Consider the following 16,832-nt stretch of genomic DNA (forward strand, 5'->3'; position numbering starts at 1 on the left):
ATTGAGAGACTTTGTGCAAATCTCACAACCATCTCCAAAACTCAGATGTTTCCCTGCAACACCCAGGGGAAAAAAAACCCAAACAAACCAACCAAAAAAACACCACACACAAACACAAAAAAAGCAAAGTTTAAACTGTTCTACATTAAGAGAACACTGCTCATACTTCCAGAGACTCCCAACTAAATTTCAGTTTCTGGTAAGATCTATAATTTCTCAGAAATCTAGTTGCAAAATTCCTTATAAGCTGAACACAGTTTAATGGTTTTCAAGACATAAGTAAATTAATTACTCTTCCTCAGAGATGATGACAACATTTATGCCTTTAATAGTCAGTGAGCTGGTATCACAAACCTGACTGGGTCCTTTCATCTGTTCCTGAGACACATACCCATTCATATATGTAAGCACGAATTTCAGCTAAGCTTTGAAACAAGGAGAACACACAATAAAGGACCTCTAAGAAGCTGCCCCCGAAACAAATAGATCAAGAGCCAATGATACTGGTTCCTAAAACAGGAAAGTGAAAAAGAGGCATTTTCAAAATAAAAGGAGACCACCATCCAAATGTTAGGGTATGAGTTGAAATGCAAGCCACACTGACATAGTAACCTTTTTGTACTGTTATTATGAAGAATGCAGCAACATATAAAGAGGCTGAATTATTTACAATAAGTTCCTGGAGTTTAATAAAAAGTTTATGAGTAAAGAGATGTTTGAGATACTCTCTTACTAGCTAAAAATGAAGACATGCAATATTTTGATATCGGAGACTGCTAAACTGTATTCCTACACAGGTGCAATTATTCATTTGGTACTGCTTCCATACTAGTACTTTCCTCCTGAAAAAAACATCAGGAGGAAGAAACCCCACCAGTATTACCCAGTATTACTATTCTTCCAGATAAGCAGGCTTTGGCTTTATGAGATGGCTATTATTTGATTGCAAAAGGAAGAAGAGGCAGCTTACATAAGAGCGACAAACAAAAAAACCCTACAACATAGCATCTTCCCCAGTTAGAAGTTTGAGCCTCTTGCTTGGTAACTGCACTCCAGCTATTTAGTGCCATATTTTGTCAGTGCTGAGATAAGAAAAAACAGTCGATTTAACTACAGGATTCCATTTTACATTGAGATCTCTTGATGTAGCATTGTTCGGGTCTCTGCTTCAAAGAGTGCTTCAAGTACCCTGTCCAAAGTATAGAAATTCCGATTCTAATGCCTATTCCTTACTTTTATCTTTTGCTATCATGATGCAATTTTACATCAACAATTAAAAATAGTTTAGAATAAGATAACCACCTTCTTCACATACATTTTCATCGATTTTAACTGATGTTCTAGACTAGCTACCCCATGTGATGACTAAGTACTTGAAGTCTTTTTCTGCATATGAAAAGCAAAAAGGCCACACAGCAAGAAGCCAAGGATATGCATACACATCCAAAAGGTGTTAACTTGATTACATCTTAATGCACTTACCTGATTTGATTTCTCTACTGTGCTACTGGGAACCTCTGTGGTATCCTTCACAAAAAAGTTATCTATGATGTGTCTCTCTGCACATTCCTGACCACAAATTGGACAGCGGATAACACCGACTGGGGGGAAAAAAAAATAAAAAAAAAATCTTATTATGCTTTCACAACTTAAGATATATCAAACAACTTCAAAGACAGCTTCTAAGGACAAATACTTTGACAGGATGTTTTAATACTTTCCTGTCAATAAGGTGTGAGTAGAAAGAAGCTAATTCTCATTTATCACTGAAATAACCTTCAACTGTTATTCCCTGATGGTATATTCTTTCAACCAAGGTCAAGTGCCTATCCTATAAAGAATTTGCCTTAATCTTATAGAAAATGAATTCCTTTTCTCTAAAGGGAATGTATTCCCATTGACAATTTGTTGTTATAGGATGGATTAAAGTAAACATTTATTAGTGCGGAGTATTAATTAGTGACGTTGAGTGGTATTACATACACACCAACAGTGACATGATTGACTTCTATGTAATGAGAAACTGAAATGTAGTAAATTCAAAATTAATGAGGCAAGTTGCACAGAGGAAGAACAGACCTGTATTAATATTGTCACTACCTTCACACTAAGCAAGGGAAAGCAAGCAAGAAAGACATAGGAATAAATAAGCAAAGTCCTCTCCCCTGCACTGGACACACTGAGGAACAATTCTAAGACAATAATATACTTAGACTCATGTTTGAAGAAAGAGTGGAGAACCGATAATGCAAAGGTTTAAACAATTAACAGTTTTCTCAAGAGAATAAAAAGGACAAAGTCAAGTTCAAAACTTGGGGTTCAACAGTAAGCAGACTAGACTGAAATGGAAAAAAATCTACATAAACATGTCAAAGTAGACACCTTTCCTAGGTGCAGAAAACAGAATGTTTCATCAGCACCGAGGCTTGTTTATCATCCAAGAAAAATCTTTAAAATGCTAGGCATTAACATCTTGCTTTAAGAAAATTATCACAGTCATTACCACCAAAAAAAAGAAAAGAATAAAATAACTAAGTTAGGGTGAAATAATCACTTCGGATGTGGAAATCATCATGCAAAGCCTACAGTAGAATAGTCAGTCATGCGAGTCCACGCTGAGACAGATTCTAGACCTACAGCTGCCATTTGAGAAGAGGCATGATTTTAGGACCTTAAAGATCAGAAGCACCATTTAACCCAATGAATTTAACACCAGTATATAATTCAGCACTTGCATATTTAACTAAACCAGCATGGGCTTAATTCTGTTCCTGTTTCACTTTTAGAATAAAATGGAGAAGTACAGAAACTGTTAAATATTTCACTTTCTGCAGAACTTCATTCCTTATTTTAAGTGCTTCATACAAGATTTAGGTAACTTTTTCATAGTGTTCTTCCAATATACGCTAGAGATTTAACTGGCCAACCCACTATAAAGCAGTTATCTAACAAAAGTCCACCAGTTTTACTAAATTAACTCTTCATTCTGGAAATTTAGCCAGCAGTTTTCCACTTGTGTGCAAGGCATTTCACCTTCATCTGAAAGGCTATGATGTTAAGCCTGGTTTTATTGTAACTGCCATTTTGCCAGTCTGCATTTCAATACATATTAGCGCAGCCTCCTTTACAAATTCTGTATTTTGGCTAAAGACTTTTGTAACTTTTTTTATACCATCATCATGAAGGATAATTAAGAAATCCAATTCTGGTATGTCAGGTAGTTAATAGAACTCCAAGTGCCGAATTTCCCCTTTTATTAAGCAAATCAATTTACCACAGTCAAGAGTAAACAAATTTCCTAATACTCAAACTACATACTTGCTGAAAGAGACTATTTTTTACGTTTTTCAACAGTGCCGATAACAAACTGCTCTCTGTTCCCTCACTGCTCATTCTTCACCCTGACAAAGTGCACCACTCCGGGCCATCACAAGTGACTGAGTCAGTCTTTGCATGTGTGTGGGAGTGGGGTATAGACAGAGAATGAGACTGGCAGACTGATTCAGACATGGACGTCTTTCTCCTGCTCTCCCAAGCTTTACCTTCAGTCCCCGATCTGCTTCACTGACCAAATGCACTACTGTTTACACTGCAGCAACATGAGAAGCAGCACGAGGATGGGAAGCGGCCAACACCACCACCGAAGATTAAACATAGAACCACTGAAACAGATCAGTTGTATTAAGTCGAGTTTATAAATCAGCTTGAATTGAAAACATGGTGGGCAAGGAAGTGGCAGGGGATGAGTTCGGAAACTTACTAATGTAAACCAAACATTTCATTTGCATTTTCACCAAGGCAATACTGCCAAGCACCTGTTCAAGTGATCACTTACAGGTTCTAGATTGAGATGGGAAAAGGAGAAAAGAAAAACTGCCCAAACCTCTCAAAATCCTCCTGAAGCTTTTCTAGAATACCTTATGCTGTCTAGCCTTTAGTCAAAGTTTTCTTCTGCAACTATATGTAAGTTTGCTTTTGTTATAATCCTGGATTGATGACTGACAAACAAATCAGTTTTAACCCAGGTGTCGCATCCCAAGGTTGGAGTGACTGAGGTTCGTGGATTTCCTTTGTCAGAATTGAGGTGAAATGACATCAGGGAAGTTCAACATCAACATTTATTCAACCAAGCTAACCTTGCCCCAGTACAAGTGAACTTATCAATATGAACCTTGCATCATGTCATTAAGCCGCTACTTGAAAAGAGAAGGGAGGTATAGAAAAAGAAACAGAAAGCAAGAACAGTGTGAGCTCAGGAGTGTTCCAGAAATGAGTTGGAGGTCTCGACATGCGCAGTTCACGTTCCTGGGATTCTCTGGAAATGGGCCGGTGGGCTTGGGAGGTCATTGGGGAGTTGCTTCTCCCTCCCTGCAGGCATGACCACTGTCTGGTCTTTCCTTCTGGCGCATACAGTTGTGCTTCTTCTCATGGTCACTCAAGATAAGGATTCGTGGCTTTGGAGAAGCGCGGTCCCACCCTCCGTGGGGCCACCTTCTCCAGCTGCATTTTCCTGTTCACACAACTCCAGCACTTTTACAGAGGCCGTCTTCTTCCACTAAAGTTCTTTAACGAATGTTCAAGACGTTGATTATAATTTGTCAGACTGTGACACCAGGTTTAATCAACTTCAGGACCATGTATTTAAGTGAAAATACCTAATACCATGATCTCAGTGTAACTGCTATAACCAAGTTACACTGTTACGCACACAGCTGGCAACATAGGCCTTTTTGGCACAAAATGTAAAGCACAAATTAGCCAGGCAGCATTCCTTTCAGGTCCTTATCTACTATCCTTCATGTATCCAAGGCTCTTTCAGTACCTGAACAATATAAACCACGTGTGGTCTTTTCCTCTCCACATGGGAAACGGAAGGTGCAAGCAGAGTGCTCTGTACGTGTTTTTTCATGCATGTTGCATTTGAAACAAAAGGGTCATGGCAAATAAAAGTATCTAATGAATTAATACAGGTTCATTTCAGAACTTCAGTCCAACCACCTCAAAGAGACACTCTCACACAGATACGCTGCACATCAGCACTGGAATTGCTACCCGCACTCCTTATCAGTAAACAAATACTACAGTGGAGCACACCATATAATCCCCACACACTCCTACAGAAGGTGGTGAAGAACTGGCACTTTGCCAGAACCCACATAATTAAGAGAGACACTAAGTTACAGGGAAGGAAAAATAGGGTTTACAATGAACCCAGAATTCAGAGCTTCCTATGGGAAAACAGAGGCAGTAGAGGAAAGACAATGACTATTTTGGAATTAAATGGAAAACATGGATAAATACAAAACCAATGTATTCAAAATTAAAAAAAGAACACTGACTGTATTCAAGACACTCTAATTCAGCAAAGCTTATGGACAAACAGATCTATTTCACCATCAGCATTTCTACTGATGTTATCAGGGCTACCTGTCCTAATTAAGTACTAAAGTTTTATTTGGAAATAGTAATTTTCAAGTAAATTCTTACTTTGCAATACTAGTTACAGAATGCAGCTTTTTGTATAAAATCATAAAACTACACATAGGCCAAGAAAAGTTTTCAGCCATTCATCCAATACGAATTGTACAGTTGCAGCTATCACAGATCTGATGGGATTTAAGTCAGTTCATGTTATTTATGTTGCTTACAGCCCAAAACACATCAGCACAACCCTAAGAGCACACACCTGTAAACACCAGGCTGCAGAGAGTTATAAACAAGAAATATTGGGAAGAGAAGCAGAAAAGTTACTGGATTTGTTCAGTATCTTTTTCTGAAGTTGACACATAACATTCAATTTTTTTCATATGCAGAGTCCTCTTTTGGAGTAAGATTTGGTCCCATAACATGGTCCATTGTGTTTACATGTCCAGGTTTTGGTAAGAGGGGGCGAGAGGGAGCTGCAGGGGTTTTCTCTGTGAGAACACACTGGGGGCTGCCCTCATGTCAGACAGAGCCAATTCCAGCCAGCTCCAAGATACATTCCAAGCTCAGCTAGAACTCAATCCGGCCACTATTTTAAGGGACAACAAAAAATGTTTTTACAAATATCTTAACAGTAAAAAGAAACCCAAGGAGAACATCTATCCTTTAATGGATACAGAAGGGAATGTTGCCACCAAAGACAAGGAAAAGGCTGAGGTACTTAATGCTTTCTTCGCCTCAGTCTTTTAATAGGGAGACCAGTTATCTATCCTCAGGGTACTTTGCCCCCTCAATGGAAGTTTTTTTGTTTGGTTGATTTGGGGGTTTTGTTTGGTTTTTTTAAAGCTAAATGCTTTAAACTAGAATTCTGTCTTAGCTGATAAGAGAAGTGGACCTGAAAGAGATGCATGTAACTTTGCAGGTTTTATATGGAGACGACACTGCTCTGCCATGTTGCAACCTTAGAGAGATGTTGAGAATACATAACCTCATGCCATTTACAATATCTGTACCACTTTGGAGGCCTAATCCAGTTTAGAACACTGCTAACCATAGAGATCTTATGCTTTTTCCGTTTCTTTAGTAAAAAGGGCTCTGAAGAGTACTGAGACAGTGTCACTGTCCTCAAACTAGTCTACTAGATGACACCATATACTACTGTAGCTTAAGAGAAATTTTATTTAAAAGATAGGAGGAAAAACTCAGATAGATGCACACTACTGTAGAGTCTTTTGGTATCAACAACAAAAATAGAAACTGTACAATAAATATCAGCATATTAATGACTTGACAGTTTTAAAAGATTATTCCTACTATCTCAAATCATATTATTTATAATGTATTTTGTATGAACAGTTATGATTTGATAAAGGAATCACAGACATGATTTTAAACCCTTTTTTCCTCATCCAGCTTTCCAGTACAAAGGCTTAACTCAGACCATGGACAAGTATCCCCCTCCTAGGTCCTGTGGCAGTAACAAAACACAACACCGCACACCAAGGATTATTGCTCTCCCCAGCCTACTAATGGACCTGACAGAAGAGTTCGACTTCTTTTGGTGCATAAAGAGGCAGCTTGGTTTAAAGTCATAACTGACAAATAATATTAAGACAGATGGCTGAAGCAAGCATCAAAGCACACATACAAGCTTTTTGCCAACAAGCCAACAGGTGATGTAGTAAGCAATTAACTGTAACTTTTTTTAACAACCAAAAGGACAGCGATATTTTCCAAAGACATTTCTGCACATATTTCAGAGTTACAGTAACATACAGGAAGAAGGAATGCAATACAAAGGCAACTTAATATAGCCCCTGCATGTTCTTACTACATTCCACGTATGTATTTGCTTTTAATGTTCATCGGTACACCTTATTTCCTCGTAAACATTTAATTACATTTTAAACTGTTCCTTAAGCATGCAAAGAATGCAATTCTTAAATTAACCTCTGAATTAATTAACATTTCCCCCATCAAGTCCCTCCTAGGGCTACAATGAATTAAACTTTTTTTTTTTAAGCATTAAGGTTTGGAAGCACTCGTGCAATAGCTTTCTAACCATGCTTAATCTTATTGCCAACACTTCCTTCCTCTCGTTTCAAGACACCTGCTTCCTGAATTGTGCCACAATTTACTTCAGCTTTCAAGGCTGGTAACTCTAGCTATTATGCTATGGTCTGTTCAAGAAGATTCAAATTCTGACCAGCAGATATTAAAAGCCATTTAGTTGATTTCCTTGTATAAATTGGTAAGGAAAATAATTAATCCTCTAATGAAACTACAGGAGAAGCATACTATGTCAACAAGAACTACATTATTGCTTTCAAGGCGGGGAAAAAAAAAATGCCCAAACTATTTTGCTGTTCATTCCCCACCTCCCCCCAAATACCCACCATTTTGTTAAAAGGAATGAGGGCGAAAGAGAAGAAAAATCTGGAAAGCTGCAGCACAGAACATTACTAACCCACACACTGTGGGGTAATATAATGAAAATTCACTGATACAAAAATTATTTTTGCAACTGATATTTGCTACAGCAAGTATATATTCTTCAAGTACATTAACAAGTCAGCCCAAACCTAGTATTTTCACAAAAAGACAAAGCCCCAGTATCTTTAAAAAAACATTGTCAGAGCAATTACAATGCAGCAGCATCAGAAACAGCATCAGATTCAGTTTAGCATTTTGGCTAACACTGTTCAGGTTAAACACATTCCTGGATGGTGAGGCTCTACTGTTTATCCTGATTAAATTAGGGGCAAGGAGGACCTCTAATTCCACTTTAATTCTGATGCTCAGTTCTGATGCTCAACTAATTCTTGAACCAATCAACTCTACCGAGCTTTGATATATTTGTGAATTGAACAATATAGTTAGCTGGCTTCCAAGACCATTAGTTTTTAGTGAACAAAGTAATTTTCCTTTCTAAAGATTCTCTGAAAGAAAACTTGCTACGATACCAAATTGCCAGAAATGAAAGAGTTGACACTTGATATTTTTAATGTCATTTCCTTTCAGAATGCCTGATATTACACTACACTCAAGAGACACAGGGAATATCCAAGAAAACCAGATCTAGTATTACTTAGAAAAGGCAAAAAGTTGAGATCAAGCTACCTTTCCTCTTCCTCCTTAGAGTATGGAGGGATGGGAAATTGGGCAAGGGTGACCTTACATTTTCCTAAAATTGCCTGAAGTAGCATCACCTACCATCATCTAACATCCTGCAGTTTAAAGGAAACAAACACCAAAGAGGATCCAGCAGTGACTCCAGCACACCAGAGCAGCTACAGGAGTAGTTAACCAGGGACCTTCAGCCAGTTATACCATTTTTGGCCAGACTTACCCTTACTTGGTTGCCTGTTTGTTTCAAACCCTGTGTTTCCCTCTCAAACTGTTGTCAAGCTTCAGTCAGTTGCCAGCTGATTTGCCATCCTCCCTCCATTTTCTCTACTGGTAACAAGAAGCCTGTTCTCTGGTTCTAATCATCATCTGTATTATTCACATCAAATGCAATCTACTGCTTCCAGCCCTGTAGTGCCCACTACAATGGGGCAAATGCGGGGGGGGGGGTGGGGGGGCGACGACGACCAAAAAACCCCCACAGGATTCATCTGTAAAATAACTAAAAATTTCAGTGTGTTTGGGCCTGAGGCACTGCAAGGTTTAGCGGATATGAACCAAAAAAAGAAAAAACATCTGAAAATTAGAGAGCACAAAAAACACCCATGTATTGTTAGAAATAAGTAAGGTTTCTCTGTAGTCTTAGCACTTACTAAATCTTCAAAAGGGCCACATTGCAAGGGATAAGACAACACACATTAGAATGCCTTTCACTGAGAACAGTCCCATTTTACATGGGCTTAAACTTTCAAATTTAGGAGTCCTAACAAGAATTGCACAATTTGTTCTCTTTTAATAACCTATTATAACATAAGTATCTTCATTCAAAGCTGTAAAACAAAGAAATCCATTGTCTATCAAAAAGGAAGAGAGGCTGTGGTGGTGCATTCCTTCCCCCTCTCCGGGCTGACCTACAAACTCGGGACATCTCGCTAGCCCTTAGCGTAACTGTAACGAGTTGGGCGGTTAAGCGTCCCTTGACCGTACCAGGAACTCTTACATGGCTAAGACACGGAGTTGTACTGACCGTTCCAAGGACTCCTGCTGCCCAGCGGAGGCGGGGAACAGGAGCAGAGATAACTTGTTCTCTCCTGACAACCTTGGGACATATCTCAGTCCTCTCCTAACTGCCTTGGAGCAGCCCCTATCTGAATCTTAACTCATTCTCCGACAGCCCTGGAGCCGTCCTTATCTGAAGCGTAACTCATGCAAAATGGTACCAGCACAGCTGGAATCCCCGTAATTTGCTGATGACTAAAGCCAATCGTCTCCCAAGCCTATAAAGCGCGGTACTAAGCGAGACCCTTTGAGCTCTCCTGGACCACAGTGGGCTCCCTCTGAGCGGGACGCCTCTCAGAGCTCACAAACTTTTCTGATTGAGAAGATCGGAGGTCTGTCACCAAAAGCCAGCAAGACTTGGGCTGATACCCTCCACTCCTTGAGGCTCAACCCTTTGCCCGTTGAGAAAGATGACGAAGCATTTGCTGTGAATATTTTCACTGAGCTCAAGGGGAATTTTTAACAGGTATACCTCTTGTACTCGCTTACAAGTATTTCTCTTAGTGACTTCATCCATATGTGTGTGCTAACCTGAATATTCTGTAGCAAGTATATTACAAACATTGCTTTTCAAATCTACACCTAAATTACTGTCGTGAGCTTTATTTGACTGTGAATGAATCCCAGGCTACTATTATACTCATAATCCCTTTAGATATAAACCATTGCCCAAGTCTGAGACTAGGAGTTGATCCAGCTGCACCTAGACTCCAACAGGAGTTCAGAAAGCAAAGGGGTCTTCTCTGAACCTCGTGGCTCAACGGGAGGGTCTCCCCTACCTTTCTACATTCCCAATCTCTGTAAAAATCATGAAAAATCAATTCTAACTCAATTTTTCTTTGTACGTTTCTCTTTTACCCTATTGCATCTTTGGTCTCTGTATACATAATTTTAGTTTGATTCTGACTTAATTTTCTTGTGTGCATTTCAACCATGCAGTAATAGACTTCTGTGAAGTCGCGCTTTTATATAAATTCCTATTAAATCGTTTTTACTAATACCATTGGAGGTGATTCTTTAAGCGGTCCAAACCACTCCATTTCAGAACACAGGCTTGAACCTGTTTCTCCTCCTGCCTCTGTGCACTGATGTGAGCTGAGGGAGAACCTAAGTCTAGGTAGGCAGTCCACTGAGCTTTTTAAAGTATTTCCAATGTGTCAATTCGTAAATGTTAATGTCTAACATGAAAGCACTGCAGGAAGTAAGATTTTTAAAAGCATACTTACCTGCTTGTTCTTCATCAGAAGAATGAAGTTCAAGTGTCAGGGTTTATTTTTGTCAAAATAATCCTATAAGATTTTTTTTTTTTTTAAATGGAGCAAGCATTCCAGAGTGCTCCAGAAGGCAGGTGAAAACATATTACTTAACATGGGAGGAGTTCCATAATCACCATCACACTTATTGTGAGGATGGTAAGTGGTAAAACCCCACATTTTCATCTACTCCTTTGTGCCAGGATAGTTGTTTATGCAGCTGTATCAAGAGCACGTGCCTCTTGAGTAGGAGGAGCAGAGGGGAAGACCTCCACCCTTTTTAGCAGCAGTATTCATTTGTATAAAAATCAAGCGGCTGTGGAACCTTACATTCAGACTTTGCTTGAACCAGGCCCGGACACCCCATTGCTAACAAAAGTAACAATGCTGGCTCCCCTGCCCATTCGTTTCTATCCCACGCGAACACAAAGATTTATGCTGCCATGCAATGAGCTGGATTAGGGAATACGATGAGGATTAAATGGGGTTGTGCCAGGAGAGAAGAGTTCCTGTCCACGCCATAACAGTTGTCACTGTCTCCAGGCTCACAACGCGTATGCCTCTTCAAGGAACGCTAGCCTGCGTTTTAAACACGTAGGGGAAACAACGGCACATTCTCACTCTTCTTCACAAGGTACACACTGCATCCACAGCAATGCCATCTCAAGCCATTCAGCAGAATGGATTTAAGGCATATACTATATTATTCCCAACTCTGTTCTCAATTTCCTGGGACTACATTCCACACTACTGAAGCATCCTGAGACAATAGGAGGAGACAGCTCTGGTCTGCCCCAGTTTCGGCTCGTTTGCGTCTTCACTGTAGCGAACAGGTTTCAGCGCCAATTTGCTAAAGCCACCAGATAATCATTTGTAGATCCAAAAGGGTATTTTTGTTTGTAGATGTAAAGTGCTGTACTAAAAAAGGAGGGCTTAACGGTTCCCTTTCTTCAGCACAGATTAGTAAAAACAAAACACTAGTTTTGTGAAAAAGAGCTCTCAAATAGAATGCTTGGAAGCAATTGGTAACTAATTTTCCCCTAAAACGACACAGTCATTACGGAATAAATTAATTAGGCTTGCATAAGGCAATTTTCCTTGGTTTTACCGAAGTCTTGTCTGAAATTTTAACTATACAGATTTCAGAACAGAAAATACTAACAGCAAGTCACACATACAGTTAAATTTTTTAAAAAAATGGACAGGCTAGTTAACATTAAGAGAAGGTATGTCAGAGACTGAAGACAGTGCCAGCTATAAGATTTTTTAGCTTAACTACACAGAAAATTAAGGCATTTCAATCGTGACCTCCAGAATCTTTTCTCCTCTTGCTGTGTATATAGACACCGTTAATATTTGCAAGGTTTTTCATTAAAATGCATGGGGTTGGGGCTAAACTGGTTATATTTACACAGGTCATGTTCTTCTGTTAAAAACAAACACTTAGAGAACTTAATTTGAGAGACGATATCATGTGTAATAACGCCTGAATCAATTTTTAAAATAATTACTGCTTTCCTCTTGTTTCTCATTAAGTCAATACTGCTGCTGCAAAATTGGCAACTTCTTCAAACCAGTTTGTTCCAGAAAAAGCTGCTCCTATCTAGTTCTGACAGCCTGCTGCTGCTAGTGGAGGGGAGATAGGTTAAACCAACAAAAAAGCACATCTCAAGGGGAAACTGGCACTTACTGCCAAAATATAAACATTCAAAGCAACCACCAATCTAGCAGGTAAGTTTATTAAAACCCAAATGCTTTATTTACCACCCTTTAAAATGTAAATAGACAAAAACCAGACAAAGACTACTAGCTGTAATCCCCCCTCTGGAAGAGTGTTACAGGCCAGTTTTTATGCTGCAGTGCATTGACTTTCTTGGAAAGCACTGCAGAGCTGAATTAAAATATTTCAGCTGCTCTGTGAAATGGTTCATTGTTTTTGCTATACTTGCCCAATCTTCAAACATTTCAAATATTGCATATTAGACTTCATAAACTGTAAATTTTGCACGGGCTGACTCTCCAGCCACTTCTGAATACCTTAAGAAATTCTGAAGGGAGAGTTTACGTTCACATCCAAGGCTGTCCAATGGATTTCCTTTGACAATTATAACAAGCGTCATAACGGTAACAAAGGGAAATACTGCTATTGTGGGATAGACAATATTTAAGCACAAGATGATGAATAAAAAAACCTCACTGCCTTGCAATGAACACGCTTAAACAACGATGCAGAAGCTGCCAATAATTATGCCAATTGTCACTGCTGACTGATGAGCATTTCTTTCATCAAAATTAAAATACATTCTTTCAAGTCCTGAAATTGTCAAGTATTTCCAACTTATATGTAATGAATTCAAGTATAAAAGACGCAAGGATTTTTAAGATTCAGCGACATCCTTGCATCGTTTTCTCTGAGCAGCCTAGTATTTAATTTTTCAAGTTGCTAACATTTTGAAAATGGGTTTAATGCTGTCTAGATTCATACATTCTACTGAAATACCATTTTGCAGACACTCTAGGTTCCTACCAACAGTGCTCAAGTCCATTTTATCCATGTGCTTCAGGAACAAGGAAATTAACACCTTTGTCCCTGAATAGCAACATGTTAGCATGTGGTTATTACTACTTAATAAAAGATCACTGGGGCAAAAAATTTCTGTTGCCAGAAACTCTGGTAAGGAGACGGACCCCACCTTAGAGTTGTGAGCGCGACACAGCTGGTAGTCATTTCTTTGTAGCAAGAAATTTCATACTCTGGTCTTCATCTTTTAGAGTTCTCATCTACTACCAGCTGACAGTTCAGTAGTTGCAGTACAACACATCTATTACCAGAAATGACAGTTGCTGAAAAAGTAGGTAAGCAGATTACCATTTGGGCAGTTGGATGCAGTCACACACCAAGGAACCAAGCCTTTCTGGAAGACACTGAAGGAGCTGGTTCTTTTTAAACCTCTTTTGAAAAGATGAAAACTGTACTCCAACACGTGACACTTTTCACTGGTTCACCCACTTCCTCTCTTTAGCCCCAGATACCATAATGTTCCCATCAACAGTGAGCAGATGTGAAGGTAAAAAAAGCCTCAAAAAATAACTTCCAAGAATCCGGACCACATTAAGGGAACCAAGTTTGAAGGAGTACTGGGAACTACAGTAGGTAACAGGCTTTAGTCAGAGTACTTCAGGAGAAGTGTCATCCAAAACAGGAACACTAATGCAATTCAAGGCCTTTGGCTAGCTCCTGTCACTCCCTCTCTTCGAGTGCTCAGATGCACCCTTGCAATCTGTTCCTTTCACAGGTCTCCTCCCATTCTCAAATTGATCACTGCTCCGTAACTGGAAACTACCTATCAGGACTTGGGAAACCAGCCTCTTGGCCCTAATTTTTCAAGCCACTAGCCTCAGGGGAGCAATTCAGGTGCCTAAACAGACATACCTAATTTGAGGGGAATATCCTGCCTGGCTTCCAGCTACTATTCCAGAAGGAAATAGGTCTCCTATGAATTGTGCAGTATATTTGCCAGTCCTTTTGGTTTTTTTGAACATCAGAGGCATCCCAGAAATTCAGAAGTGGCAGAAGATATTCCAGTTTGGACAGTGAATCTCAACCCACCCATCTACTCTATTCCACATATCTTTGCTATGGTGATTTCAAATTCCTGGTGGAAAATACAACTGAGAAGCACACAGATCTCTCATGTAGTACCCAAACAAACCGCAGTCTGTAGCTCCAAAGGAAAACTTGGTTAAAATCACTTAAGTGTCAATATTCAGAGCCATAAACTTGTTAACCGCAGTGTTGGCTGCATCCATCTGTATTCTGCTATATAGATATCTATTTTGAAGTTCTCATCAAGGACAGACTTATAGTTCAGACAGAAGCCATGAATAGCTCTATTATGTTTCCTTCAAATGATCTCAAAATAGAAATTACAGTGATGTAACAAATATAATGAAAGACTCTAACAACTTTATCCATAAACTGTGTATGCAGGGAATGGATGTTCCAAAGTACATAGAAACAGTATGTTAATTTAGAATAATAGGTTCTGCCTTTGTTTACATTATTTTGTTTGGTGAGGGGGTGGAAAGAAGAAAAAGAAAGGGCAGGCTGTTATTAAAAAAATAGATTTTTTGCCAATTAGAATCACAGAATTATTTAGGTTGGAAAAGACCCTTAAGATCATAGAGTCCAACCATAAACCTAACGCTGCCAAGTTCACCACTAAACCATGTCCCTAAGCACCACATATACATGTCTTTTAACTACCTCCAGGGATGGCAACTCCACCACTTCCCTGGGCAGTCTGTTCCAATGCTTGACAACCCTATCGGTGAAGAAATTTTTCTTAATATGCAATCTAAACCTCCTCTGGCACAACTTGAGGCCATTTCCACTTGTCCTATCGCTTGTTACTTGGAGAAGAGACTTACACCCACCTCGCTACAACCTCCTTTCAGGCAGTTGTAGAGAGCGATAAGGTCTCCCCTCAGCCTCCTTTTCCCCAGGCTAAACAACCCCAATTCCCTCTGCCGCTCCTCACAAGACTTGCGCTCTAGACCCTCCACCAGCTTCATTGCTCTTCTTAGTATCTCTTCAATATATAATTTCTTCAATGATAATATGATAATAGCATATTTACCAGACAAGTACAATACCCAGGACTTAGATCCCCAACAGTAAGAAGAATTTAATATATATTTATCAATAAATTCTGAATATTTATAAAGGCACACTTTAAGTCTGTGCTGAAATTAAGTCTGTTGTATAATAAACACTTTCATTATTAAGCTGGTAATATATTAAGGCTTTCTAGATTTTTTTTTTTTTTTAATTTTTTTTTAAAGCTTGCTGTTGGCAGGGCAGAGAATGAAAGGCACAAACAATATTTGATGAAAATTCACACTCTGGTAAATGTAGTCAATAAGACCAAAAAAATAGATACTTCTTATTTCCTGCAGTTTTCATTAGATAGGTTTAAGTGCTCTGTAAGACGTTATTATTGGAATAAAAAAAGTAAAGATTCAAGCCATTTAACTTATTTGAGAAAAACGAGCCCAAGATTCCCAAATCCAGTCTATTCTGACTACTTGTTATACTCAAAAGCTGTTCAATACCAAAGCTTGTCACATGCAGAATTTTTGCATCTATGAAAAAGTAACTCTTAACAGCAGCACAGAAATAATACCGATTTACTATGGCAAAGTGACTCCATAAAGTTAAACTTTGCACTTCAAAGGTGGATAAAGTTTCTTTGCAGTGTTGCCGAATTTTAATACCTTGGGTGGGATTCATCTAAGGTGTTGATTTACATGAAGTTCCCTTCATAGTCAATACAGACCTAGGTAATATAGTTAGATCATGAGTTGTCTCATCCTTAAAGCAGATGTCTACACTTGGTCAGATGAATCATACCTTAAAAACATTCACTTCTTCCCAGTAACTACACTAATACTCTTATCCAATATTGGCCATCCAGTTCGATTGCAGGAATCCCTCCGATATTCTAAGCCCAGTAATTAGAGAGGAGAATATCCTCCAAGTTATGTGCAAGGTACAAGCATTGCACTTTTGGGTGTACCTGTACAGGAATAAAAAGCCTTTATATTCCTCTGTTATGTGCCCAGTATCCCACAGCACTGCCATAAGGGTTTAAAAAGCAAGGTGACCAGCTTTTTCCAGTTCCCACATACAAAGCTGGAGCAATATGTGCATTGGGAGATCCACACAGACTATAAAACATACAAGAATCAGCATTAATTAAGAAGCAGCATTGTTCCTTCTACTCTGATAATGCATTAATATGAAAATTACTAAATGTAACTAATAAAACGTACTCCTCCTGGGTTGAAGAGATGTGCTGTTTGATCAAGTAAGAACAACAGTGATTTAAAATACCCTACAGCTCTCAGAAAACAGCAGGTTACAAAGGCAGCAGTGATACTACTTGTGTTCCCACTCCGTATCTCCTG

At 39.0% G+C, this 16,832-nt stretch overlaps 1 protein-coding gene across 2 annotated transcripts in view; it reads right to left on the minus strand.

Moving 5' to 3' along the window:
* The window catches only part of TRIM24 (tripartite motif containing 24), a 66,521-nt gene that overhangs the window by 37,661 nt on the left and 12,028 nt on the right, over window positions 1-16,832 (minus strand). For both annotated transcript variants that reach the window (XM_069807508.1, XM_069807509.1), the window contains exon 2: window positions 1,483-1,601. In XM_069807508.1, the coding sequence (XP_069663609.1) occupies window positions 1,483-1,601 (119 nt within the window). The remainder of the gene's footprint in view (window positions 1-1,482; window positions 1,602-16,832) is intronic.

Source organism: Haliaeetus albicilla, chromosome 19 (genome assembly GCF_947461875.1).
Source record: "Haliaeetus albicilla chromosome 19, bHalAlb1.1, whole genome shotgun sequence".
NCBI classification, from domain to species: domain Eukaryota; kingdom Metazoa; phylum Chordata; class Aves; order Accipitriformes; family Accipitridae; genus Haliaeetus; species Haliaeetus albicilla.